The sequence below is a fragment of the Nipponia nippon genome, unplaced genomic scaffold (assembly GCF_047370975.1).
Source record: "Nipponia nippon isolate SJK-2023a ecotype South Korea unplaced genomic scaffold, ASM4737097v1 scaffold_51, whole genome shotgun sequence".
NCBI classification, from domain to species: Eukaryota; Metazoa; Chordata; class Aves; order Pelecaniformes; family Threskiornithidae; genus Nipponia; species Nipponia nippon.
The window spans coordinates 316,228-339,875 of NW_028262371.1; the positions used below are offsets into that span (position 1 = coordinate 316,228).

Genomic DNA, 23,648 nt, shown 5'->3' on the forward strand with positions numbered 1-23,648 from the left:
CTCTCTCCGCTCCTCCCGCACCCCCCCCGCCGCCGTCCCCCCCCCCAATTTCTCGGGGGGGGGGAAGCCCCCACAACGGAGCCCCCCCCCACCCGTTCCCCTCCCCCCTCCGCTTCCCCCCCCTCCCCCAGTGGCGCCGACCCGCCACTCCGTCTCTATGGTCGCCGGCCGGAAGTGCCCGACCGAAAGGCGGGACTTCCGCTTCCGGGGTCCGGCGGCCCTCTCGCTTCGGCGGCGGAGCCATGGAGGTGAGGGGGAGCGGGGCGATGGGGGGGGGTGGTGGTCGCGGGGGGGCACCCACGGGGGGGGGGGAGGGCGGCACCCACGGGGGGATTTGGGGCTGGGGGGGGGTTGGGGCACCCACGGGGGGGTTGTGCGATGGGGGAGGCACCCACGGGGGGTGGTGGTCACGGCGGGGCACCCACGGGGGGGGGGTTGGGCGATGGGGGAGGCACCCACGGGGGATTTGGGGCTGGGGAGGGGCACCCACGGGGGGTTGGACTGTGGGGGGCACCCGGGGGGGGGGGGTTGGGGCGATGGGAGGGGCACCCACGGGGGGGATTTGAGTCATGGGGGGGTTGGGGCTGGGGGGGGCACCCACGGGGGATTTTGGGTCCCCCAGCCCCCCCCCCCAAATCCCCTCCCCCCCCCCAGTTCCCCGGAGGGAGCGACAACTACCTGGCCATCACCGGCACTGCGCACCCCTTCCTCACCGGCGCCGAGGTAAGAACGCGAGTGGGGGGAGGGGGAACCCCCAAAATCTGGGGGGGGTCGCACCCCCTCGAGGGGTTCAAATCCCCCCCCCGGGGGTGAAAATTTAAAAAAAAAAAAACAAACGGGGAAATTCGGTAAAACGCCGAGCTGGAAATGGGGCGGGGTGGGGGGAAAAGGGGAAAAATGCGATTTTTTTCCCTCCCCCCCGCGGGGAGATTGGGGTAAAATGGTGGGAAAGCGGCGGTTTGAGGCGTAAAGTGGGTTAAAATGGCGGCGGAATTCTCCAAAATAGGTCAAAATAGCGGCGGAATTCCCCAAAATAGGTCAAAATAGCGGCGGAATTCCCCAAAATAGGTCAAAATAGCGGCGGAATTCTCCAAAATAGGTCAAAATAGCGGCGGAATTCTCCAAAATAGGTCAAAATAGCGGCGGAATTCTCCAAAATAGGTCAAAATAGCGGCGGAATTCTCCAAAATAGGTCAAAATGGCGGCGGAATTCTCCAAAATAGGTCAAAATGGCGGCGGAATTCTCCAAAATAGGTCAAAATGGCGGCGGAATTCTCCAAAATCGGTCAAAATGGCGGCGGAATTCTCCAAAATCGGTCAAAATGGCGGCTAAATTCTCCAAAATAGGTCAAAATAGCAGCGAAATACCCCAAAAATAGCACGAAATACTAGCAAAACTTCTCAAATTGGGAGCAAAATTCTCTAAAATTTTCCAAAATGGCAGGAAAATTCCCCAAAATAGCTCAAAACGGCAGCAAACCCCCCCAAAATAGCTAAAAACAGTACGCAAATCCTCTAAAATAGATAAAAACGGCGTCAAAGTTCCCCAAAACAGGTAAAAATGGCACCGAAAATCCCCAAAATACGTAAAAATGGCATCAAAATTGACCAAAATAGGAAAAAAGGCCATCAAAATTCCCAAAAATGGCTCAAAATGGCAGCAAAATCCCCCCAACTAATTCAAAGTGGCACTAAAACCCGCGAAAATAGCTCAAAATGGCAACAAAATTCCCTAAAATTTGCTTTTTTGGGGAATGAAAAGCCAAAAAATCCCGTGATGAGCCACACGAATTGGAAATGGGGCTCAAAATTCTGCCCAAACCCCCAGAAAAATCCGTTTTCAACCCCAAAAATGGCGCAAAAGGGCCCCAAATCCCCCCCAAATTGGCTTTTTTTTTTAACTAAAAAAAGGAAAATTCAATATTTAACCCCCCAGAGGGGAAATTGCGGTCAAAATTGTTCCCAAATCCCTTTAAAAAATCAGTTTTTAAGCCTAAAATCAGCTTAAAAGGGCCCCCACCCCCCCCAAACTGGCTTTTTTTTTAATAAAAAAAGGAAAATTCAATATTTAACCACCCCAAAGGGGAATTTGGGTCAAAATTGTTCCCAAATCCCTTTAAAATTCTATTTTAAACCCCACAATAATTGTAAAACGGCCCACAAATCTCCAAAATGGACTCTTTTTATTAACAACGTGTGGAAATTTTAGTATTTAAGCCCTAGAAGAGAAAACTGGAGGCAAAGTTATTTCAAAATTCCTTAAAAAAAATCCCATTTTTAAGCCCAGAGATATTTGAAAATTGCTCCGAAACGCCCTAAAATTAGCGGAAGGGGAAATTTGACATTTATCATTTATTAAAAGTGTATTAAAAGTTTGTAAAAGTTTGTAAGAGTTTGTAAAAATTATAGAAATATGCAAAATTTAAAAAACATAATTTATAAGTAATTTTAAAATAGGAGAAATTTGAAATTTGTAATTTATAGAAGTTTTATAAAAGCTTTGTAGAACCTTTTTTATATAGAAGTTTTATGAAAGAAATTTATAAAGATTTTATGAAGATACATAGAGATCCATAAAAATTAGTAAACATTTATAAAAAAACTGTAAAAACCTACAGAAATTATTAAAAAATATAAAAAATATTTATAGGTAATTTAATTTGTAAGTAATTTAAAATTAGCAGGAGGAATTTGAAATTTATAAGTTGTAAAATTTTATAAAGGTTTATAAAATCTAGGATTTTATAAATTCTGTAAATATTTATAAAATCATAAAAATTTAAAGATTTTATGAAGATTCCATAAAGAAAAAAGGTTTTATGAAGAAAAAATTTTATGAAGGTTTTAGAAAGGAAAAAATTTATGAAGGTTTTGGAAAGGAAAAAATTTATGAAGGTTTTGGAAAGGAAAAAATTTATGAAGGTTTTGGAAAGGAAAAAATTTATGAAGGTTTTGGAAAGGAAAAAATTTATGAAGGTTTTGGAAAGGAAAAAATTTATGAAGGTTTTGGAAAGGAAAAAATTTATGAAGACTTTATAAAGAAAGGTTTTATAAAGAAAATTTTATAAGGATTTTATGAAGGAAGATTTTGTGAACAAAAGTTTTCTAAAGATTAATATTCTTAAAAATTTGAAAAAATTCATAAAAAACTTTTGAAAATTTATAAAAATCATAGAAAATTGGTGAAAATCATAATTTAGAAATAACTTGAAATTAGGGGGAGGGAAAACATGACGTTTATAATTCGTAAAGCCTCATAAAAAAATCCTAGAAGTCTGTAAAAGTTGATAGAACCGATAAACCGAAAAATTTATACTGTGTGAAAACCGAAGGGAAAACTCTTAAAATTTATAAAAATTCACGAAAACCGTAAGAATTCCTAAAAATTACAGCTCCACGCGAACGGAACGGGAGATTTCAGACCAAAGCGGCCCCCGCCCCCCCCCAAACTCCCCGCAAAACCAGTTTTACCTGCCGACACCGGCCGCGGGGCCCCCCCCCAAACTGGGATTTTGGGGGGGGGGGGGGACGGACACGACACATGACACACACAGAGGGGGCGCCGGCGCTGACCCCTCCCCCTCCCCCCCCCCCCCCCCCCCCCAGACCTTCCACACCCCCAGCCTGGGGGACGAGGAGTTCGAGATCCCCCCCATCGCCCTGGACGCCGACCCCTCGCTGGCCGTCGCCGACGTGGTGGGGCACTTTGAGGATTTGGGGGAGGCGGGGGGGGCCCCCGACCCCCCCTTCCCGCCCCCCCCCTACGTCGGGGTGCAGGGCCTGGAGATGCCGGTGGGGATCGGGCCCGGATTGATGGAGCAGGGCGGAGGGCTGCTGGCGGGGGGGCTGGCCATGGTAAGGGGGGGGGCGACACCCCCCAAATTTGGGGGGGGGGGGGGAGAGGGGGGTTTGAGGGGGGAAATGGGGGGTTTGGGGGGGGGAATGGGGGGAATGGGGGGTTGGGGGGGGAATGGGGGGGAATGGGGGTTTGGGGGGGGGAATGGGGGGAAATGGGGGTTTGGGGGGGAATGGGGGGGTTGGGGGGGAAAATGGGGGGGGGAATGGGGGGGTTGGGGGGGAAAATGGGGGGGGGAATGGGGGGGTTGGGGGGGAAAATGGGGGGGAATGGGGGGTTGGGGGGAAAATGGGGGGAATGGGGGGTTGGGGGGGAAAATGGGGGGTTTGGGGGGAATGGGGGGGAAAAGGGAAAAATGGGGGGGGTGGGGGGAAATGGAGAGGGAATGGGGGAAAGGGGGGGGAATGGGGGGTTTGAGGGGGGAAATGGGGGGAAAATGGGGGGGTTGGGGGGGAAAATGGGGGAATGGGGGGGGAATGGGGGGAAAGGGGGGAAAAATGGGGGGGTGGGGGGAAATGGAGAGGGAATGGGGGAAAAGGGGGGGAATGGGGGGTTTGGGGGGAAATGGGGGGAAAATGGGGGAATGGGGGAAAATGGGGGGGTTGGGGGGGAAAAGGGGGAGAAATGGGGGGGTTGGGGGGAAATGGAGAGGGAATGGGGGGGTTTGGGGGGAAATGGGGGGTTTGGGGGGAAATGGAGGGTTTGAGGGGGGAAATGGGGGGTTTGGGGGGGAAAGAGGGAAAAATGGGGGGTTGGGGGGAAAGGGGGGAAATGGAGAGGGAATGGGGGGGTTTGGGGGGAAATGGGGGAAAATGGGGGTTTTGGGGGGAAAAGGGGGGAAGGGGGGAAATGGGGGGGTTTGGGGGTGAAAACGGGGGTTTGGGGGGGAAATGGGAGTTTGGGAGGAGAACGGGGGGCAAAATGGGGGGTTTGGGGGGGAAATGGGGGGATTTGGGGGGAAGGGGGGTTTGGGGGGAAATGGGTTGGGAGGGGAAATGGGGGTTTGGGGGAAAGAGGATTAAAGGGGTTTTGGGGGGGCGTTAAAGGGGTTTTGGGGGGCGGGGGGTGGCGGTGAAGGTTTTTGGGGGCGCGAGCTGATTTCGGGGTCCCCCTGGTTAGGAGCTGGATCACACGATGGGGGCTCAATACAGCGCCCCTCCCCCCGTCACCATCGACGTCCCCATGGCCGCTCTCAGCCCGGGGACGTTGTTGGGTCCCGGTCAACTCACCACCATCGACCAGTCCGAACTCAGTTCCCAACTGGGATTGAGCCTGGGAGGAGGAGGAGGAGGAGGAGGAGGAGGAAACGGGAACGGAACGGGGAACGGTCAAGGGGGGACCCCAAATTTGAGCGGGGCCCCCCCCTCGGCTCCCTCCCCCGAGGAGCGGCTTTCCCCCACCCCCTCTCCCACCGGATCGCTGCAGGAGGAGGAGGCCGACGATTTTCGGAGGGTGAGGAACCCCCTTTTTTTATTACTAAAGTGACCCCCAACCCCCGCCCCGGAGCACCCAAAATACCCCTAAAACCCAAAACCACCAAAAAATTCCCCCAAAACCACTTTTTTCTGTATCAAAAACCCCGAATTGGTGCTTTTTGGGGTGGTTTGACCCCCCCAAAATCCTATTTAAACCCCAAAAATGGGGTGTTGACCCCCCCAAAGCACACAAAAAAACCTAAAAAATTTAAAAAAAACTCCAAAAGGTGATTTTTTTTCCTGTTTAAAACCCCAAAATTGTCCTCTTTTCCTGTTCAAAACCCCCAAATTGTGGTTTTTTCATGTTTGAAACCCCAAAATTGGCGCTGCTTTGGGTGGTTTAACCCTCCGAAAATCCTATTTAAACCCCAAAAATGGGGTGTTGACCCCCCAAAGCACACAAAAAAACCTCAAAAATTTAAAAAAAACAACAAAAGGTGATTTTTTTTCCTGTTTAAAACTCCCAAATTGTGGTTTTTTCATGTTTAAAATCCCAAAATTGGCGCTGCTTTGGGTGGTTTAATGCCCAAAAAATCCTATTTAAACCCCAAAAATGGGGTGTTGACCCCCCAAAGCACACAAAAAACCTTGAAAATGTAAAAAAAAAAAAGGGGGGGGATTTTTTTTTCCTCTTTAAAACCCCCAAAATGTGTTTTTTTGGTGTTTAAAATCCTAAAATGGCTTTTTTAGGTGTTAAAACCCCCAAAAAAGGGGTTTTTGGAGTGGATTTTTGGTGGTTTAAGCCCCAAAATATCCTATTTAATCCCCAAAAATGGGGTCTTAACCCCCTAAACCACACAAAGAACCTCAAAAATCCAAAAAAAACCCCCAAAGGATTATTTTTTTGGGTGTTTAAAACCCCAAAATTGGCTTTTTTAGGTGTTCAAACCCCAAAATGGTTTTTTTTTGAGTGCTTTAACCCCCCCAAAGTCCTTTTTTAACCCCAAAAAAGGGATTTTAATCCCCCCAAACCATTCGAAGAACATTTTAAATCAAAAAACAGATCAAAAACCCACGAAAAATGGTTTTTAAAAAATGTTTAAATCCAAAAAACGGGGTTTTTTTTGGTGTTTAAACCCAAAAATGGTGAGTTTTGGGTACTTTAACCCCCCAAAATGTCCAATTTTGACCCAAAAAAGGGGGTTTAATCCCCCCCAAACCAGCAAAAAAACTCTCTGAAATTAAAAAACCACCAAAAAAACCCCACAAAAAGGCAATTTGGGGCATCTCAACCCCCAAATTCGGGGGGTTTGGTGCTTTTAAAATTATCTTTTTTTTTTTCCCCACGCGCCCCCCCCCCAAATTTCAATTTTTTGTTTAAACCCCCCAAAAGTGACTTTTTTTGTTCAGCCCCCCCCCCCCCAAATTTCTTTTTCTTGGTCAGCTCCCCCAAAAGCCGTGGGTTTGTTGCCCAACCCCCCCCCCCCCCCAAAAAAAAAATGTTTTTTTTGTTAAAACCCCCAAACCCCTCAGATTTTTTCGTTATTTTTATATTGCGTTATTTAATTTCATTTTATTTTTTTTTATCTTTGTTTCTCCCATTTTTAGTTAATTTTATTATTTAACGTTATTTTCATTGTTTTACATTGTGTTATCTTGTGTATATTATTATTTTCGATTTTATTTTTTTATTTCATGTTTTGTTATGATTTTTTTATTATTTTATTACTTTATCTTTTATTTTGGTTTATTTTACATCGTTTTTATTCTGTTTCATGTATTTTATGTTATTTCACATAGTTTTTTTTTGTTTTAATTTAATTGGCTATTTAATTTTAAACTTACTTTAATTTTTTTTAATTTTTTAATTCCATTTTTATTTCATGTTTAAATTCCATTGAATTTTATTTTTCATTTCTGATTTATTTGTTTTTATTAATTTCTAATTCATTACTTTTATTTTCATTCATGTTCTGTTTCTAAATTTATTAGTATTCCTTTAATTAAATTTCAAATTTTATTTTAAAATGTCTTTAAGTTTTTTGGTTTTTTCCTTATTTATATAGTTTCTTTTAATATTTATTTTCCTTTCAATTCTGTTCTAAGTTTTATTTCTAAATTCCTTTCAATTTTATTTTTTTCAGTTAATATTGTTTAAAGTTCTTTATTAATTCAATTCCAAATTTTATTTTTAAATTGCTTTGAATTTTTTTCATTTTAGCTTTTTAAAATTTATTTTCTTCCCAATTCTAAATTTTATTTCTAAATTTTCAATTTTCTTTTTCCATTCCTTGCTCCTTTTCAAATTTCTTATTTCATTTTCTACCCCTTCCCTTCCCCCTTGCGATTTTTTTTCCCCTTCGCTCCCAAATTGAGCTTCCCCCCCCCCCCAAAAAAATCTCCCAATTCTCACTTCTTCCCCCCTCCCAATTCTCACTTCTTCCCCCCCCCTCCCCCCCAGGCCGCCCCCCCCAAACCCTCCCCGCCCTCCCTGCCGGCCCCGCCCACCCCGGCCCCGCCCCCGGGGGAGGGGCCTCGCCGGGGGAAGCCCCCCAAGAAGCCCAAGAAGAAGAAGGACCCCAACGAGCCCCAGAAGCCTGTCTCCGCCTACGCCCTCTTCTTCCGCGACACCCAGGCGGCCATCAAGGGCCAGAACCCCAATGCCACCTTCGGGGAGGTCTCCAAAATCGTCGCCTCCATGTGGGACAGCCTGGGGGAGGAGCAGAAGCAGGTGAGCCACGGGGACCCCAAAAATTGGAGGGGGCTCCAAAATTGGTGGGGGGACCTCGCAATTTGGGCGGGATTCAGAGGTGGAGGAGGAGGAACGTGGGGGTTGAAGGATCAAGTAGATCATGGAGAACCTTCTGTGGAGAAAAGGGGACAAAAGAGCACCACAACTTGGAGATATGGAGTCGGGGGACCTTAATTTTCGTGGGGGGACCCCAAAAAATGGGTGGGGACTCCAAAATTGGTGGGGGGACCTCGCAATTTGGGCGGGTTCCAGAGATAGACGAGGAGAAACATCAGGGTTGAAGGATCAGGCAGATCATGGAGAACCTTCTGTGGAGAAAAGGGGACGAAAAAGCACCGGAACTTGGAGATACGGACTAAGGGACTTTAATTTTGGTGGGGGGACCCCAAAAATTGATTGGGACTCCAAAAGTGAAGGGGAAGACCCCAAAATTGGTGGGGGATCCCCAAAATTTTGGCAGGATTCAGAGGCAGAGGAGGAGGAACATGGGGGTTGAAGGATTGAGTAGAGAAGAGCGTGGAGACCCCAATTTAGGGAGGAGGACAGCAGAAACCGCCAAGATTTGGAGTTATGGAGTTGGGGGACCCCAAAATTGGTGGGGGGACCCCAAAATTGGTGGGGGGGAGACCCCAAAATTGGTGGGGGAACCCCCAAATTTTGGCGGGATTCTGAGGTGGAGGAGGAGGAACATCGGGGTCGAAGGACCCAGAAGAGCGTGGAGCCCCCATTTTGGGGTGGGTCCCCCCCTGATTTTCCCCTCCGCCTTCAGGGGGTCCCCCCCAAAAAAAAGGGGGTTCACCCCCCCAAATTTAACCGTTTCCCGCCTTTTTTCTTTCAGGTCTACAAGCGCAAGACGGAGGCGGCCAAGAAGGAGTACCTCAAGGCGTTGGCCGCCTATCGCGCCATCCAGGTAGCCCTCACCTCGCGGCGGCGGGTCCCCAAAATTTGAGGGAGGGGGGGGGGGCGCCAAAATTTGGGGGGGGGCCCCCAAAATTTGAGGGGGACCCCCTAAACCCTCCCTCCTCCTCCTCTTCCCCCCCCCCCCCCCCCCCACTTCGTGGTTTTTAACCATTCTGTGGTGATTTTGTGTAGACGTCGACGGAAACGCCGGAGCCGGAACCCAGCCCCACGCCGCCCCCCGCCGCCGCCGCGCCCCCTTCTTCATCCTCGCCCGCTCCCCCTTCCTCATCCTCCCCCGACCCCCCCGACCCCCCCAACATCACCAAAATCATCATCCCCAAACAAATGCTGCCGCCATCTTTGGCCGTCTCCTCCCAAGGCGGGGTGGTGACCGTCATCCCCGCCGCCATGGTGGCGGCGACGCGGGGGAACGGCGGGGCGACGCCCTTACACCTCGCCCCCGGTACCCCCACCCAAATCGTCACCCGTTCCGTCCTACAGGCGGCCGCCGCGCAACTCCCCCGCCTACAACCCCCTCCCCTCCAACAGATGCCCCCGCCGCCCACCGCCGCGCCGCAGGTCACCGTCCTCCAACCCCCGCCGCCATTACAGCCCATGCAGCAGCCCCCCCCCACCAAAAAATCCGCCTCAACCTCCCCCACCAACCCCCCCCTCCAAATCAAAATCCTGCCCCCTCCCCCCCTCCAGCTCCAGCCCCTCCCCCCGCCCCCCGCCGACGACGCGGCGCCGACGACGACGACGACGGCGGCGCCCCAAAATTCGGCGCCCCAGCGCAATTCCCCCCGCGGCGCCGGGGCGGCTTCGCCGGAGGGGGTGGAGGTGATCGGCGGCGACGTGGTGCCGGAGGTGGGCGAAGGGGGGGGGGATTTTAGGGATTTTGGGGGGATTTTGGGTTTTTTTTTTTCCCTTTTTTGGGGGGTTTTGGGTTTTTTTTATTATTTTTTTAAATTTTTTAACATTTTTTAGGGTTTTTGGGGGGTTTTTGAGGGGTTTGGGGTTTTTTTGTTGGGTTTTTGGGGGTTTTTTTTTTAGTTTTTGGGGGGTTTGGGGGGGTTGGGATTTTTGAGGGGGGAGGGGTTTGGGGTATTTTGGGGGGTTGGGGTTTTGGGGGGTTTTTGCCTTTTTTTAGGGGAGGGGTTCGGGGGGTTGTTTATTATTTTTTCTAATTTTTTTGATTTTTGGGGGGGGGTTGGGGGCTGGGGGTTTTGGGGGGCTTTCGGGGTGGTTTTGGGGGTTACTTGGGGTTTTTGGGGGAGTTTGGGGCATTTTTGGAGGGGTTTGGGGTTTTTTTTTGTTGTTTTTTCTTGGGTTTTTCATTTTTGGGGGGTTGTGGGGGGTTTTGCCTTTTTTGGGGGGGGGGGGGGTTGTGGGGTTTTTCAATTATTTTTTTCTAATTTTTTTTATTTTTTAGGGGTTTTTTTGGGGGGTGGGGTGGTTTTGGGGGAGTTTGGGGGGGTTTTGGGCGTTATTTGGGGGTTTTTTGGTGGATTTTTGGCGGTTTTGGGGGGTGGGTGGTTTTTGGAGGGCTTTTGGGTTTTTTTTTTTTGTTGTTTTGGGGGTTTTTTTTGTTGTTTTTGGGGGGTTTGGGGGGTTGGGTATTTTGGGGGGTGGCGTTTTGGGTATTTTGGGGGGGTTGGGTTTTTTGGGGGTTTTGGGGTTTGTTGGGTTTTTTGGGGGGTGGGGTTTTTTTTTGAGGGGTTTTCAGTTTTTTTGTTGTTTTTTTGGGGGGGGTTGGGTTTTTTGGGGGGGGTGTTGGGTTTTTTGGGGGGGTTTAATGGTTTTGGGGGGTTTGGGGTTTTTTTGGGGGGGTTGGTTGGGTTTTTTGGTTTTTGGGGGTTTTGGGAGTTTTTTTTGGGGGTTGGGTGGGGTTTTTTTTATTTTTGTTTTTATTTTCAATTTTTTGGGGGGGTTTGGGCTTTTGGGATTTTTTTTTTGTTTGCGTTTTTGGTTTTTTGTTGTTAATTTTTGAGTTTTTGGGCAGTTTTGGTTTTGGGGGGGGGGGGGAGTTGGGGCTTTTGGGGGTTTATTTTTGGGCTTTTGGGGGGGGTTGGGGGTTTTGGGGCGTTTTATGTTGATTTGGGGGGGGTGGCTGGCTTTTTTTTATTTATTTGGGGTTTTTTTTGGGGGGGGGGTGGGTTTTTTTTTTAGGGGGTAGGACTATGGTGTAAAAACGTTAAAAATTGGGGGTGCCCCCCCCCCAAAAACCCCCAAAAAACCTCTTTTTCCAGGTGGAATCCCCCACCCAAATGGCGGTGGAACTGGTTGCCGAATCTCCGGTAGCCGAAGAATCTCCTCGCCCCCGTTGCGTCCGGGCCGGTTGCGACAACCCGCCGGTAGCCAGCGGCGACTGGGACGAAGAATATTGCAGCAGCGAATGCGTCGTCAAACACTGCCGGTGAGTAAATTGAGGGGTACACCCCTTTTTTGGGGTTCCCCCCCCCCAAAAAAAACCTCCATTTCACCTCAAAAATCCACTCAAAACCCATTCACCCCCTTTTTTTTCCGCCCTCAGGGACGTTTTCCTCGCCTGGCTCGCCGCCCGCAACGCCGGCAACAACGTGGTCTTCGTCAAATAACCCCTTTTTTCCCTATTTTGGGGTCCCCCCTTGCTTGCACCCCCAAAATTTTGGGGTTTCCCCCTTTTTCCCTCACCATTTTCCTTATTAAAGGGGGTGGCGGAGCCTTCGCCTCCTTTAGGACGCGGTTTTGGGGGCGAAACGCTGCGTGTGTCCCCCAACCCTTGATTTTTAGCGTCTCCGCGCCCCAAAAAAATCGGTTTCGCACCCCAAAAAATCGGTTTCGCGCCCCAAAAAGATCAGTTTTGTGCCCCAAAAAATCGGTTTCGCGCCCCAAATACCCCCCCCCCCCCGCCCCCTCAAAAATTCCCCTTCCCGCCATTTTGTGGCTCCTGATGCTGAGCCCTCGCCTCTTTTTTCCCCCCTCAAAATAAGGTTTTGGGGTCCCCCCAAGCGCCGAAACAGGGTGCTGGGTCTCCCCGACAATTTTATTACCCGGAACCCCCCAAAATCTCCCCCCGTACCCCAAAAAAAAGCCCCTTCCCTACATATTTTTGGGCTTGGAGATGATTCCGTCGGGATAATGCTGCTTGAACTGAGCCACCACGTCGGGGTCCAGGAGGTGGATGCCGTCCAGCTGGTTCCCTAAGGTGATCCTGGGGGACCCCGAAATGACGTGAGGGGACCCCAAAATCCTTCAGGGGACCCCAAAAATTAAGGGGGGGAGGGGGGAGCTTTACCAGTTGGGTTGGACGTTGTGGGGGCGGCCGAAGAGCTCGATTTTGCGGGTGCCGGGGGAAAGGCGCTCGATCATCCCGTAGATCTCGTCCGGTTTGTGGCTGGTGGAGCGGACCTGAGGGGGGTGTGGGTGTGTTTTGGGGTCCCCTTTGGGGTTTTGGGGGTGTCCCCCCTTTTTTTGGGGGGGGGTCCCCCTAAATAAAAATAACGGGGGGGGGGGGGGGGGGGGGGCCGCAGCTCACCTCGGCCACGATCACGTCGCAGTCCAAGCCCCGGTTGAAGCCCTGGGGGTTTCCCTTCACCCCCACCTGCGGGAGAAAGGGGGATTTGGGGGTGCCGGCACCCCGAAAAAAACAGCCTGCACCCCAAAATCCTCTCTATGGGGTCCCTGCACCCCAAAACCCCACTCCAGGACCCCGCCTGCACCCCAAAATTGACTCTAGGGGGTCCCTGCACCCCTAAACCCCAGCCCAGGACCCCCCCTGCACCCCAAAAATCCCCATCCTGGGGGCTTCATCCCCCTCTGTGGGGTGCTGGCACCCCAAAACCCCTCCCCTGCACCCCAAAACCCCCCTGCAAGGGGTCCCTGCACCCCAAAACCCCTCCCCTGCACCCCAAAATCCTCTGTATGGGGTCCCTGCACCACAAAACCCCACTCCAGGACCCCCCCTGCACCCCAAAACTGACTCTAGGGGGTCCCTGCACCCCTAAACCTCAGCCCAGGGTCCCCCCTGCACCCCAAAATCCCCATCTTGGGGGCTTCATCCCCCTCTGTGGGGTCCCTGCACCCCAAAACCCCTCCCCTGCACCCCAAAATCCTCTGTATGGGGTCCCTGCACCCCAAAACCCCTCCCCTGCACCCCAAAATCCTCTGTATGGGGTCCCTGCACCACAAAACCCCTCCCCTGCACCCCAAAATCCTCTGTATGGGGTCCCTGCACCACAAAACCCCACTCCAGGACCCCCCCCCCGCACCCCAAAATTGACTCTAGGGGGTCCCTGCACCCCTAAACCCCAGCGCAGGGTCCCCCCTGCACCCCAAAATCCCCATCCTGGGGGCTTCATCCCCCTCTGTGGGGTGCTGGCACCCCAAAACCCCTCCACTGCACCCCAAAATCCTCTGTATGGGGTCCCTGCACCACAAAACCCCTCCCCTGCACCCCAAAACCCCCCTGCAAGGGGTCCCTGCACCCCAAAACCCCTCCCCTGCACCCCAAAATCCTCTGTATGGGGTCCCTGCACCCCAAAACCCCACTCCAGGACCCAGCCTGCACCCCAAAATTGACTCTAGGGGGTCCCTGCACCCCTAAATCTCAGCCCAGGACCCCCCCTGCACCCCAAAAATCCCCATCCTGGGGGCTTCATCCCCCTCAGTGGGGTCCCTGCACCCCAAAACCCCACCCCTGCACCCCAAAACACCCCTGCAAGGGGTCTCTGCACCCCAAAACCCCTCCCCTGCACCACAAAACCCCCCTGCAAGGGGTCCTGGCACCCCAAAACTCCACCCCAGGACTGCCCCTGCACCCCAAAAATCCCCATCCTGGGGGCTTCATCCCCCTCTGTGGGGTGCTGGCACCCCAAAACCCCTCCCCTGCACCCCAAAATCCTCTCTATGGGGTCCCTGCACCCCAAAACCCCAGCCCAGGACCCCCCCTGCACCCCAAAATTGACTCTAGGGGGTCCCTGCACCCCAAAACCCCACTCCAGGACCCCCCCTGCACCCCCAAAATCCCCATCCTGGGGGCTTCATCCCCCTCTGTGGAGTCCCTGCACCCCAAAACCCCTCCCCTGCACCCCAAAATCCTCTGTATGGGGTCCCTGCACCCTAAAACCCCACCCCAGGATCCCTCTTGCACCCCAAAATGCTCTCTACGGGGTCCCAGCACCCCAAAACCCCCCCCAGGCCCCCCCCTGCACCCCAAAACCCCCCCACCCCACATCCCCCTCATCCCGGGGGACGGGCGATGGTTTTTTGGGGTGGATGTAGAGGGGTTTGGGGGGGGGGGTGGGGTGTCCGTGGGGTCTTTGCGGGGGCTGTAAGGGGTCTGTGAGGAGTTTTGGGGGGCCGTGGGGGGTTTTGGGGGGCCCCCAGCACCCCCCCCATACCAGGCAGTGCTCCTTGCCGTGGTTGAGCCAGTGCCCGGTGCGTCCCGTCCGGATAATTCGTTGTAGCTGGTTCGTTTTCACCCAAATTATCTCATCGACCCGCTCGTACCTGGTTTCGGGGGGGTGATTTAGGGGTCCCCGAAGGGGGAACAGGGATTTGGAGGGGGGCGGGGGGGAGCACCCCTAAACTCACCCCCAAACTCACCCCCAGAGGTTGAGGCACTCGCGTCCCAGTTCCATGGCCCTGCGGAGAAGGGGGAAAAGGGGGGTTAAGGGGGTTTGGGGGGCACTCAGGGAGTTTAGGCGGGGTTTAGGGGGCCACTAAGGGGGTTTTTGGGGTCACTCAAGGGGTTTAGGGGCCACTAAGGGGATTTAGGCGGGGCTTATGGGGCCCCTAAGGGGGTTTCGGGGTCACTCAGGGGGTTTAGGCAGGGATTAGGGGACCACTAAGGGGGTTTTGGGGGGCACTCGGGGGATTTAGGGGCCACTAAGGGGGTTTAGGCAGGGCTTATGGGCCCCTAAGGGGGTTTTCGGGGTCACTAACGGGGTTTAGGGGCCGCTAAGGGGATTTAGGCGGGGCTTAGGCGACACTAAGGGGGTTCAGGGGGCGTCTTAGAGGGCACTAAGAGCGTTCGGGGGGGTCATTAAAGGCGGTTAGGGGGCACTAAGTGGGTTTAGGCAGGGCTTGGGGGGCACTAAGGGGGTTTAGGTGGGGATTAGGGGCCACTAAGGGGGTTTAGGTGGGGTTTGGGGGGGTTTAGGGGCCACTCAGGGGGTTTAGGTGGGGCTTAGGGGGCCACTAAGGGGGTTTTGGGGGGCACTCAGGGGGTTTAGGGGCCACTAAGGGGGTTTAGGTGGGCTTTGGGGGGCACTGAGGGGGTTTGGGGGGATTTAGGGGCCACTCAGGGGGTTTAGGCGGGGCTTATGGGCCCCTAAGAGGGTTTTCGGGGTCACTAAGGGGGTTTACGGGCCGCTAAGGGGATTTAGGCGGGGCTTAGGTGGCACTAAGGGGGTTCAGGGGGTCTTACAGGGCCCTAAGGGCGGTCGGGGGGTCATTAAAAGCGGTTAGGGGGCACTAAGGGGGTTTAGGTGGGGTTTAGGGGGCACTAAGGGGGTTTAGGTGGGGTTTGGGGGGTTTAGGGGCCACTAAGGGGCTTTAGGCAGGGCTTAGGGGGACACTAAGGGGGTTTTGGGGGGCATTCGGGATTTAGGGGCCACTAAGGGGGATTAGGCAGGGCTTATGGGGCACTAAGCGGGCTTTGGGGGGCACTCGGGGTTTAGGGGCCACTAAGGGGGTTTAGGTGGGGTTTGGGGGGCACTAAGGGGGTTTAGGGTGGGTTTAGGGGACACTCAGGGAGTTTAGGCAGGGCTTATGGGGCACTAAACGGGCTTTGGGGGGCACTCAGGGGGTTTAGGGGCCACTAAGGGGATTTAGGCGGGGCTTTTGGGCCCCTAAGGGGGTTTTCGGGGTCACTCAGTGGGTTTAGGGGCCGCTAAGGGGATTTAGGCCGGGCTTAGGCGGCACTAAGGGGGTTCGGGGGTCTTAGAGGGCACTAAGGGTGTTCGGGGGGGTCATTAAAAGGGGGTTAGGGGGCACTAAGGGGGTTTAGGCGGGGTTTGGGGGGCACTCAGAGGGTTTTAGAGAGCACTAAGGGGGTCGAGACAGGTTTTAGGGGGCACTAAGGGGGTTTAGGCAGGGCTTAGGCAGCACTCAGGGGGCTTGGGGGGCACTAAGGGGGTTCAGGGGGGCAGTAAGGGCGTTTAGGCAGGGCTTAGAGGACACTAAGGGGGTTTAGGAAGCACTTGGGGGGTTTAGGTGGGGCTTAGGCAGCACTCAGGGGGTTTAGGGGGCACTAAGGGGGTCGAGGCGGGGCTTATTCGGCACTAAGGGGGTTTAGGCCGGGCTTAGGTGGCACTCGGGGTTTAGGGGGCACTAAAGGGGTTTAGGCGGGGCTTGGGGGGCACTCAGGGGGTTTGGGGGTTACTCGGGGTTTAGGCGGGGCTTAGGGAGCACTAAGGGGGTTTAGGGGGCACTCAGGGGGTTTGGGGGGTACTCGGGGTTTAGGCGGGACTTAGGTGGCACTAAGGGGGTTTAGGGGGCACTAAAAGGGTTTAGGCGGGGCTTGGGGGGCACTCAGGGGGTTTGGGGGGCACTAAAGGGGTTTAGGCGGGGCTTGGGGGGCACTCAGGGGGTTTGGGGGTTACTCGGGGTTTAGGCGGGGCTTAGGGAGCACTAAGGGGGTTTAGGGGGCACTAAAGGGGTTTAGGCGGGGCTTGGGGGGCACTCAGGGGGTTTGGGGGGCACTCAGGGGGTTTGGGGGGGTACTCGGGGTTTAGGCGGGACTTAGGTGGCACTAAGGGGGTTTAGGGGGCACTAAAAGGGTTTAGGCGGGGCTTGGGGGGCACTCAGGGGGTTTGGGGGGCACTAAAGGGGTTTAGGCGGGACTTGGGGGGCACTCAGGGGGTTTAGGGGGTACTCGGGGTTTAGGCGGGACTTAGGTGGCACTCAGGGGGTTTAGGGGGCACTAAAGGGGTTTAGGCGGGGCTTGGGGGGCACTCAGGGGGTTTGGGGGGCACTCAGGGGCTTTAGGCTGGGCTTAGGGGGCAGTAAAGGGGTTTAGGCGGGGCTTGGGTGGCACTAAAGGTGTTTGGGGGGCACTAAGCGGGTTTAGGCGGGGTTTAGGGGGCACTCAGGGGCTTTGGGGGCACTCAGGGGCTTTGGGGGGCACTCAGGGGGTTTAGGCGGGGCTTAGGCGGGACTCAGGGCGTTTAGGACCCCCGCCCCCCCCCCCCAAACCTCACCTGCCGGTCACCCAGAGGAAGAGGAAGCCCTCGTCCTGCAGGACGGGGATGTTGAGGCGCCGCATCTCGTCGTCGGTCAGCGTGCCGTAGGGCAGCTCCATGTGGATGTCCCAGGGGGGGTCGGCCATCACCACCGCGAACTTCCCCAAAATGCTGACGTCCAGGTAGCGGATGTCGCAGCAGATCCACTTTTTTTTTTTTTGGGGGGGGGGGGGCAGAGTAAAATTTGGGGGCAAAGAGTTAAAATTTGGGGCGGTGTGATAAAATTTGGGGGCGATGTGTTGAAATTTGGGGAAGATACGTTGAAATTTGGGGGCGTTGTGATAAAATTTGGGGCGATGTGTTGAAATTTGGGGGTGGTGTGAGAAAATTTGGGGGCGATGTGTTGAAATTTGGGGGTGGTGTAGTAAAATTTGGGGCGATGTGTTGAAATTTGGGGAAGATACGTTGAAATTTGGCGGTGGTGTAGTAAAATTTGGGGCGATGTGTTGAAATTTGGGGGCAGTGTGATAAAATTTGGGGGCAGTGTGATAAAATTTGGGGGCAGTGTAAAAATTTGGGGCGATGTGGTGAAATTTGGGGGCAGTGTTTTAAAATTTGGGGGCGGTGTGATAAAATTTGGGGGTGGTGTGAGAAAATTTGGGGGCGGTGTGATAAAATTTGGGGGCGGTGTGATAAAATTTGGGGGTGGTGTGATAAAATTTGGGGCGATGTGTTGAAATTTGGAGAAGATACATTGAAATTTGGAGGCGATGTAATAAAATTTGGGGCGATATGTTGAAATTTGGGGGCGGTGTGTCAAAATTTGGGGGCGGTGTGATAAAATTTTGGAACGGTGTTGAAATTTGGGGGCGGTGTAATAAAATTTGGGGGAGTTGTGATAAAATTTGGGGCGATGTGTTGAAATTTGGGGGCAGTGTGATAAAATTTGGGGGCGGTGTAAAAATTTGGGGCGATGTGTTGAAATTTGGGGGCAGTGTTTTAAAATTTGGGGGCGGTGTAATAAAATTTGGGGGCGGTGTGATAAAATTTGGGGAAGATACGTTGAAATTTGGGTGCGGTGTGATAAAATTTGGGGGTGGTGTGATAAAATTTGGGGTGATGTGTTGAAATTTGGAGAAGATATGTTGAAATTTGGGGGCGATGTAATAAAATTAGGGGCGATATGTTGAAATTTGGGGGCGGTGTGTCAAAATTTGGGGGCGGTGTGATAAAATTTTGGAACGGTGTTGAAATTTGGGAGCGGTGTGATAAAATTTGGGGCAATGTGTTGAAATTTGAGGAAGATACATTGAAATTTGGAGGCGGTGTGATAAAATTTGGGAGCAAGATGTTAAAATTTGGGGTGGTGTAATAAAATTTGGGGGTGAGATGTTAAAATTTGGGTAAGAGTGTTAAAATTTGGGGCGGTGTGTTGAAATTTGGGGCGATGTGTTGAAATTTGGGGGCAGTGTAATAAAATTTGGGGGTGGTGTAATAAAATTTGGGGGCGGTGTGTTGAAATTTCGGTGTGAGGTGTTAAAATTTGGGGCGGTGTAATAAAATTTGGGGGCAGTATGTTAAAATTTGGGGGCGATGTGTTGAAATTTGGGGGCAGTGTGGAAATTTGGGGGCGAAGTGTTAAAATTTGGGGGCGGTGTGTCAAAATTTGGGGTGTGTGTTGAAATTTGGGGAAGATATGTTGAAATTTGGGAATGGTGTGTTAAAATTTGGGGGAGACGTGTTAAAATTTTGGACTGAGGTCTTAAAATTTGGAGGCCGTGTGTTAAAATTTCAGGAAAGGTGTTAAAATTTGGGGGCAAGGTGTTAAAATTTCAGGAGACGCGTTAAAATTTGGGGGAGACGTTAAAATTTTGGAGCGAAGTCTTAAAATTTGGGGGCGAGGTGTTAAAATTTGGGGGCGAGGTGTTAAAATTTCAGAAGACGTGTTGAAATTTGGGGGAGACGTGTGAAAATTCAGGGGAGACGCGTGAAATTTTGGAGCGAGGTCTTAAAATTTGGAGGCCGTGTGTTAAAATTTCAGGAAAGGTGTTAAAATTTGGGGGCGAGGTGTTAAAATTTGGGGGAGACGTGTTAAAATTTTGGAGTGAGATCTTAAAATTTGGGGGAGACGCGTGAAATTTTGGAGCGAGGTCATAAAATTTGGAGGCGGTGCGTTCAAATTTCAGGAAAAGTGTTCAAATTGGGGGGAATTTTGATAAAATTCTAAATTTGGGGCGAAACCGCTGAAGTCGGCCGCGCAGCTTACCTGGGGGGGGAAGAGGCGGTCGGCGCCGGCGGCGGGGGGCGGGGGGCGGGTGAGGTCTTGCGGGGGGCTGCGGTCGCGGGGGTGGGGGCGGGGCGGGGTGCGGGGCGGGGTCTCGGGACAGGCGTCGATCTCGTAGTGGACGTATTTGCAGGTGTCCATGTGGAAGCAGGTGTTGAGGAAGGAACAGTCGCCCAGGGATTCGTCCGTGTGCTTGTTGATGATGCGGCTGCGCGGGGGTGGGGGTGGGGGAGAAACGGGGATTTTGGGGGGAATCGGGGGGATTTGGGGGGACAATTGGGGATTTGGGGGGAAATTGGGGATTTGGGGGGAAATTGGGGGGAAACTGTGGGGATTTGGGGGGAAATTGGGGGGATGGAGGGGGATTTTGGGGGAAATTGGGGGATTTTGGGGGAAATTGGGGGATTTGGGGGGAAATTGGGGTGGTAGAGGGGGATTTGGGGTGAAATTGGGGATTTGGGGGGAAATTGGGGGGAAACTGTGGGGATTTGGGGGGAAATTGGGGGGATGGAGGGGGATTTGGGGGGAAATTGGTGGATTTTGGGGGAAATTGGGGGATTTGGGGTGAAATTGGGGATTTGGGGGGAAATTGGGGGGAAACTGTGGGGATTTGGGGGGAAATTGGGGGATTTGGGGGGAAATGGGGGTGATAGAGGGGAATTTGGGGGATTTTGGGGGAAAATTGGGGATTTGGGGGGAAATTGGGGGGAAACTGTGGGGATTTGGGGGGAAGTTGGGGGATGGAGGGGGATTTGAGGGGAAATTGGGGGATTTGAGGGGAAATTGGGGTGATAGAGGGGAATTTGGGGGATTTGGGGGAAAATTGGGGATTTGGGGGGAAGTTGGGGGGATGGAGGGGGATTTGGGGGGAAATTGCAGGATTTGGGGGGAAATGGGGGTGATAGAGGGGAAACTGGGGGGAAACTGGGGGAATGGAGGGGGATTTGGGGGGAAAATTGGGGGATTTGGAGGGAAATTGGGGTGATAGAAGGGGTTTGGGGGGAAATTGGGGGGATACAGGAGGTTTTGGGGGCCAAATTGGGGGATTTGGGGGCAAAATCGGGGGATTTGGGGGGGATTTGGGCCGAAATTGGGGGATTTGGCGCCAAATTGGGGAATTTGGGGGTGAAATTGTGGAATTTGGGGGTGAAATTGGGGTGATGGAGGAAGACCACGGGGAATGGGATGGAGAACATGGGAGATGGACGGAGGAGAACGTGGGGAGAGGGAGGGAGGAAGCCCATGAGGTGATGGAGGAAGACCACGGGGAGATGGAGGAAGGTCCGTCAACTGACCGGAAATGGAGCTTTCGGCAAGGCCGTTCGGCGCCGGTGGCCTTCACGCACTCCTCCTTGGTGCCGTGGTCGCAGAACTCCTGCACCTGGGCCCGACCCCGCGACCGAAACTTCTCGACGATGGACTGCTCCTTGGCCGTGGTGGTGTTGAGGAGCTCCAGGATCTCCTGGCTGACCTGGGGGGGAGGAGGACAGCTCAGCTGGGGGTGGCCCCCAAACCCCCACCCACCTGGGGACACCTGGGTGCCGTGGGTGGGGGGAAACCACCTCCTCCTCCGTGGTGGGACCCCAAAAACTCAACCCTTTGAGGAACACCCAAGTGTCCTCCAGCATTTTTGAGGTGAAAACACCACCTTCTCGTTGGTGGGACCCCAAAAACTCAACCTTTTAGGGAGACCCAAGCGTCCCCCACCATTTTTGAGGTGAAAACACCACCTTCTCCTTGGTGGGACCCCAAAAACTCAACCCTTGAGGGACGCCCAAGCGTCGCCCACCATTTCTGAGGTGAAAACACCTTCTTCTTCTTGGTGGGACCCCAAAAACTCAACCCTTGAGGGACGTCCAAGCGTCCCTCACCATTTCTGAGGTGAAAACACCACCTTCTCCTTGGTGGGACCCCAAAAACTCAACCCTTGAGGGACGCCCAAGCGTCCCCCACCATTTTTGGGGGTGCACCCACCTTTTTGCTCTGCTGCTCCTTGGTGGATTGCTGACTCAGCAAACTCTCGATCTCCAAATCCACGTCGGACGCCTGCTTCCGCGATTTCTTCAGCGTCGCCTCCTTCCCCGCTTCCCCTCCTCCCGCCGCCGCCGTCGCCGCCGCCCCGCTCCCGTCTTGCTCCGCTCGCCGTTTTCTTCCCGCCGGATCCTTGATCGGATTGCTTCCGTTTTCGATGCCGGCGCCCGTCATGGCGGAAAGTTTGGAGTGATCGGCGTAGGTGACGACGGTGGGTTGCGCCGGGTCGTCTTCCAGCAACCCCCTCCTCACCTCGATCAACTCTTGCGCCGCGAATTTTTGCAGCAAGCTCTCCACCCCGCGGTGGGTGACGGGGGCTTCGGGCTGCGGGGAACAAAACGGAAGGGTTGGGGGAGGGGGTGTCCCCCCGAAAAGAAGGGGGTGGGGGAGGGGGAGGGGCTTACGGTGGCGATGGCGCGGCAAATGGAGAGGGCGTCGGTGGGGAGGGGGAGGGCGAGGTCGGCGAGGTGGAGGAGGAGGCGGCGTTCCAAGGCGGGATCGGCGATGAGGTCGCCGCCGCCGCCGCCGCCGCCGGGGGGGCTGACGTCGCCCCCCGCCGTCGTTGCCGCCGCCGCCGCCGTTCGTGCGGGGGTGGGGGTGCCCAAGCCCCCGCCCCCTCCGTGGGCGCTGCCCCCCCCTCCCCCCGCCGGGGTGGGGGCGGGGGGGGCGGGGCTGGAGGTGCGGGGGGGGTCGGCGTGGCGGGGGTCTGCGGGGGGGAGGGGGTTAAGGGGGAGGGGCGGCCCCCAAAATGGGAGGGGGAGGCCCCACCCCCACCCCAAAATCCCTGAATAACCCTGACCTCTGACCCCCCATTGACCTCTGACCCCCATTGACCTTTGACCCCAAGCCCATTAACCTTTGACCACCAACACCCCTGACCCCTCATTAACCCCCGGCCCCAACCCTTGTTAACCCCTCACCCCCCCGTAACCTTTGACCCCCCCATCGCCCCAACCCCTTCATTAACCCCTGGCCCCTCATTAACCCTTGACCCCCATTAACCCCCTCATTAACCCCTCCCCCCTCATTAACCCCCTCCCCCCTCATTAACCCCCTCCCCCATCATCAACCCCTCATTAACCCCCCTCATTAAGCCCCGCCCCCCTCATTAACCTCCCTCATTAACTCCTCCCCCCATTAACTCCTCCCCCATTAACCCCCTCATTAACCCCCTCCCCCCTCATTAACCCCCCTCATGAACCCCTCCCTGTCATTAACCCCTAATTAACCCCCCTCATTAAGCCCCGCCCCCCTCATTAACCCCCCTCATTAACCCCTCCCCCCTCATTAACCTCCCTCATTAACCCCCTCCCTCCTCATCAACCCCCTCATGAACCCCTCCCTGTCATTAACCCCTAATTAACCCCCCTCATTAAGCCCCGCCCCCCTCATTAACCTCCCTCATTAACTCCTCCCCCCATTAACTCCTCCCCCATTAACCCCCCTCATTAACCCCTCCCCCCTCATTAACCTCCCTCATTAACCCCCTCATTAACCCCCTCATTAAGCCCCGCCCCCCTCATTAACCTCCCTCATTAACTCCTCCCCCCATTAACTCCTCCCCCATTAACCCCCCTCATTAACCCCTCCCCCTCATTAACCTCCCTCATTAACCCCTCCCCCTCATTAACCCCCTCATTAACCCCCCTCATTAAGCCCCGCCCCCTCATTAACCTCCCTCATTAACTCCTCCCCCCATTAACTCCTCCCCCATTAACCCCCCTCATTAACCCCTCCCCCCTCATTAACCTCCCTCATCAACCCCCTCATGAACCCCTCCCTGTCATTAACCCCTAATTAACCCCCCTCCCCCCTCATTAAGCCCCTCATTAAGCCCCGCCCCCTCATTAAACCTCCCTCATTAACCCCTCCCCCATTAACCCCCTCATTAACCCCCTCCCCCCTCATCACCCCCCCTCATTACGCCCCGCCCCCCTCGCTAAGCCCCGCCCCCGCCGTCACCCAGCGGGTCCTGCTTCCGCCGCCGCTGCAGCCGCTCCCGCAGCGAATCCAGCTGCTTCTTGTGGGCCTGGATCGAGCTCCAGGTGTCCGACATCGCCCCCGCCGCCGCCGTTACCGGACCCCGCCGCCGCCGCCGCCGCTACCGGACCCCGCCGCCGCCGCCGCCACCGCCTCCCCGCACCCGGAACCGGAAGGCGCCGGGAACGGCGTGAAGGAGCCGCCGCCATCTTGAGTGAGGGCGGAAGGCCGGGCGGGCGCCATGGCAACCGCCGCCATTTTCGGC

The 23,648-nt window shown here is 53.9% G+C and overlaps 2 protein-coding genes across 3 annotated transcripts; one reads left to right on the forward strand and one right to left on the reverse strand.

The window, feature by feature from the left end:
* Positions 1-92: 92 nt before the first annotated feature.
* TOX4 (TOX high mobility group box family member 4) lies at positions 93-11,648 on the forward strand. The gene is made up of 9 exons (XM_087734968.1): positions 93-248; positions 655-723; positions 3,607-3,855; positions 4,976-5,308; positions 7,733-8,002; positions 8,862-8,933; positions 9,116-9,790; positions 11,173-11,339; positions 11,457-11,648. Exons 1-9 carry the CDS (start codon positions 243-245, stop codon positions 11,518-11,520), a joined length of 1,905 nt encoding a protein of 634 aa, XP_087591094.1. The 5' UTR covers positions 93-242; the 3' UTR covers positions 11,521-11,648.
* On the reverse strand, positions 11,200-23,636 carry METTL3 (methyltransferase 3, N6-adenosine-methyltransferase complex catalytic subunit). 2 transcript variants are annotated; one of them, XM_087734970.1, is made up of 12 exons: positions 23,366-23,636; positions 21,808-22,109; positions 21,347-21,727; positions 20,668-20,843; positions 19,355-19,580; positions 17,107-17,294; positions 14,510-14,548; positions 14,305-14,413; positions 12,441-12,506; positions 12,201-12,313; positions 12,009-12,116; positions 11,200-11,333 (listed from the first exon to the last, which is right to left on the reverse strand). In XM_087734970.1, the coding sequence occupies exons 1-12, from the start codon at positions 23,457-23,459 to the stop codon at positions 11,327-11,329; spliced, it is 1,809 nt and encodes a 602-aa protein (XP_087591096.1). In that variant the 5' UTR covers positions 23,460-23,636; the 3' UTR covers positions 11,200-11,326. The 2 variants fall into 2 exon arrangements, with proteins under 2 accessions (XP_087591096.1, XP_087591097.1); XM_087734971.1 differs by lacking the exon at positions 11,200-11,333 and having other exon boundaries at positions 12,005-12,116.
* Positions 23,637-23,648: the final 12 nt, after the last annotated feature.

Coding starts and splice junctions, on each gene's coding strand:
- TOX4 (XM_087734968.1), top strand. Junction 8,003..8,861: donor TGGGGGAGGAGCAGAAGCAG/GTGAGCCACGGG, acceptor TTTTTCTTTCAG/GTCTACAAGCGCAAGACGGA. Junction 8,934..9,115: donor CCGCCTATCGCGCCATCCAG/GTAGCCCTCACC, acceptor GATTTTGTGTAG/ACGTCGACGGAAACGCCGGA.
- METTL3 (XM_087734970.1), bottom strand. CDS start 23,459: ATGTCGGACACCTGGAGCTCGATCCAGGCCCACAAGAAGCAGCTGGAT. Junction 19,581..20,667: donor TGCCGAAAGCTCCATTTCCG/GTCAGTTGACGG, acceptor ACCCCCGCGCAG/CCGCATCATCAACAAGCACA. Junction 12,314..12,440: donor GCGACGTGATCGTGGCCGAG/GTGAGCTGCGGC, acceptor CACCCCCCTCAG/GTCCGCTCCACCAGCCACAA.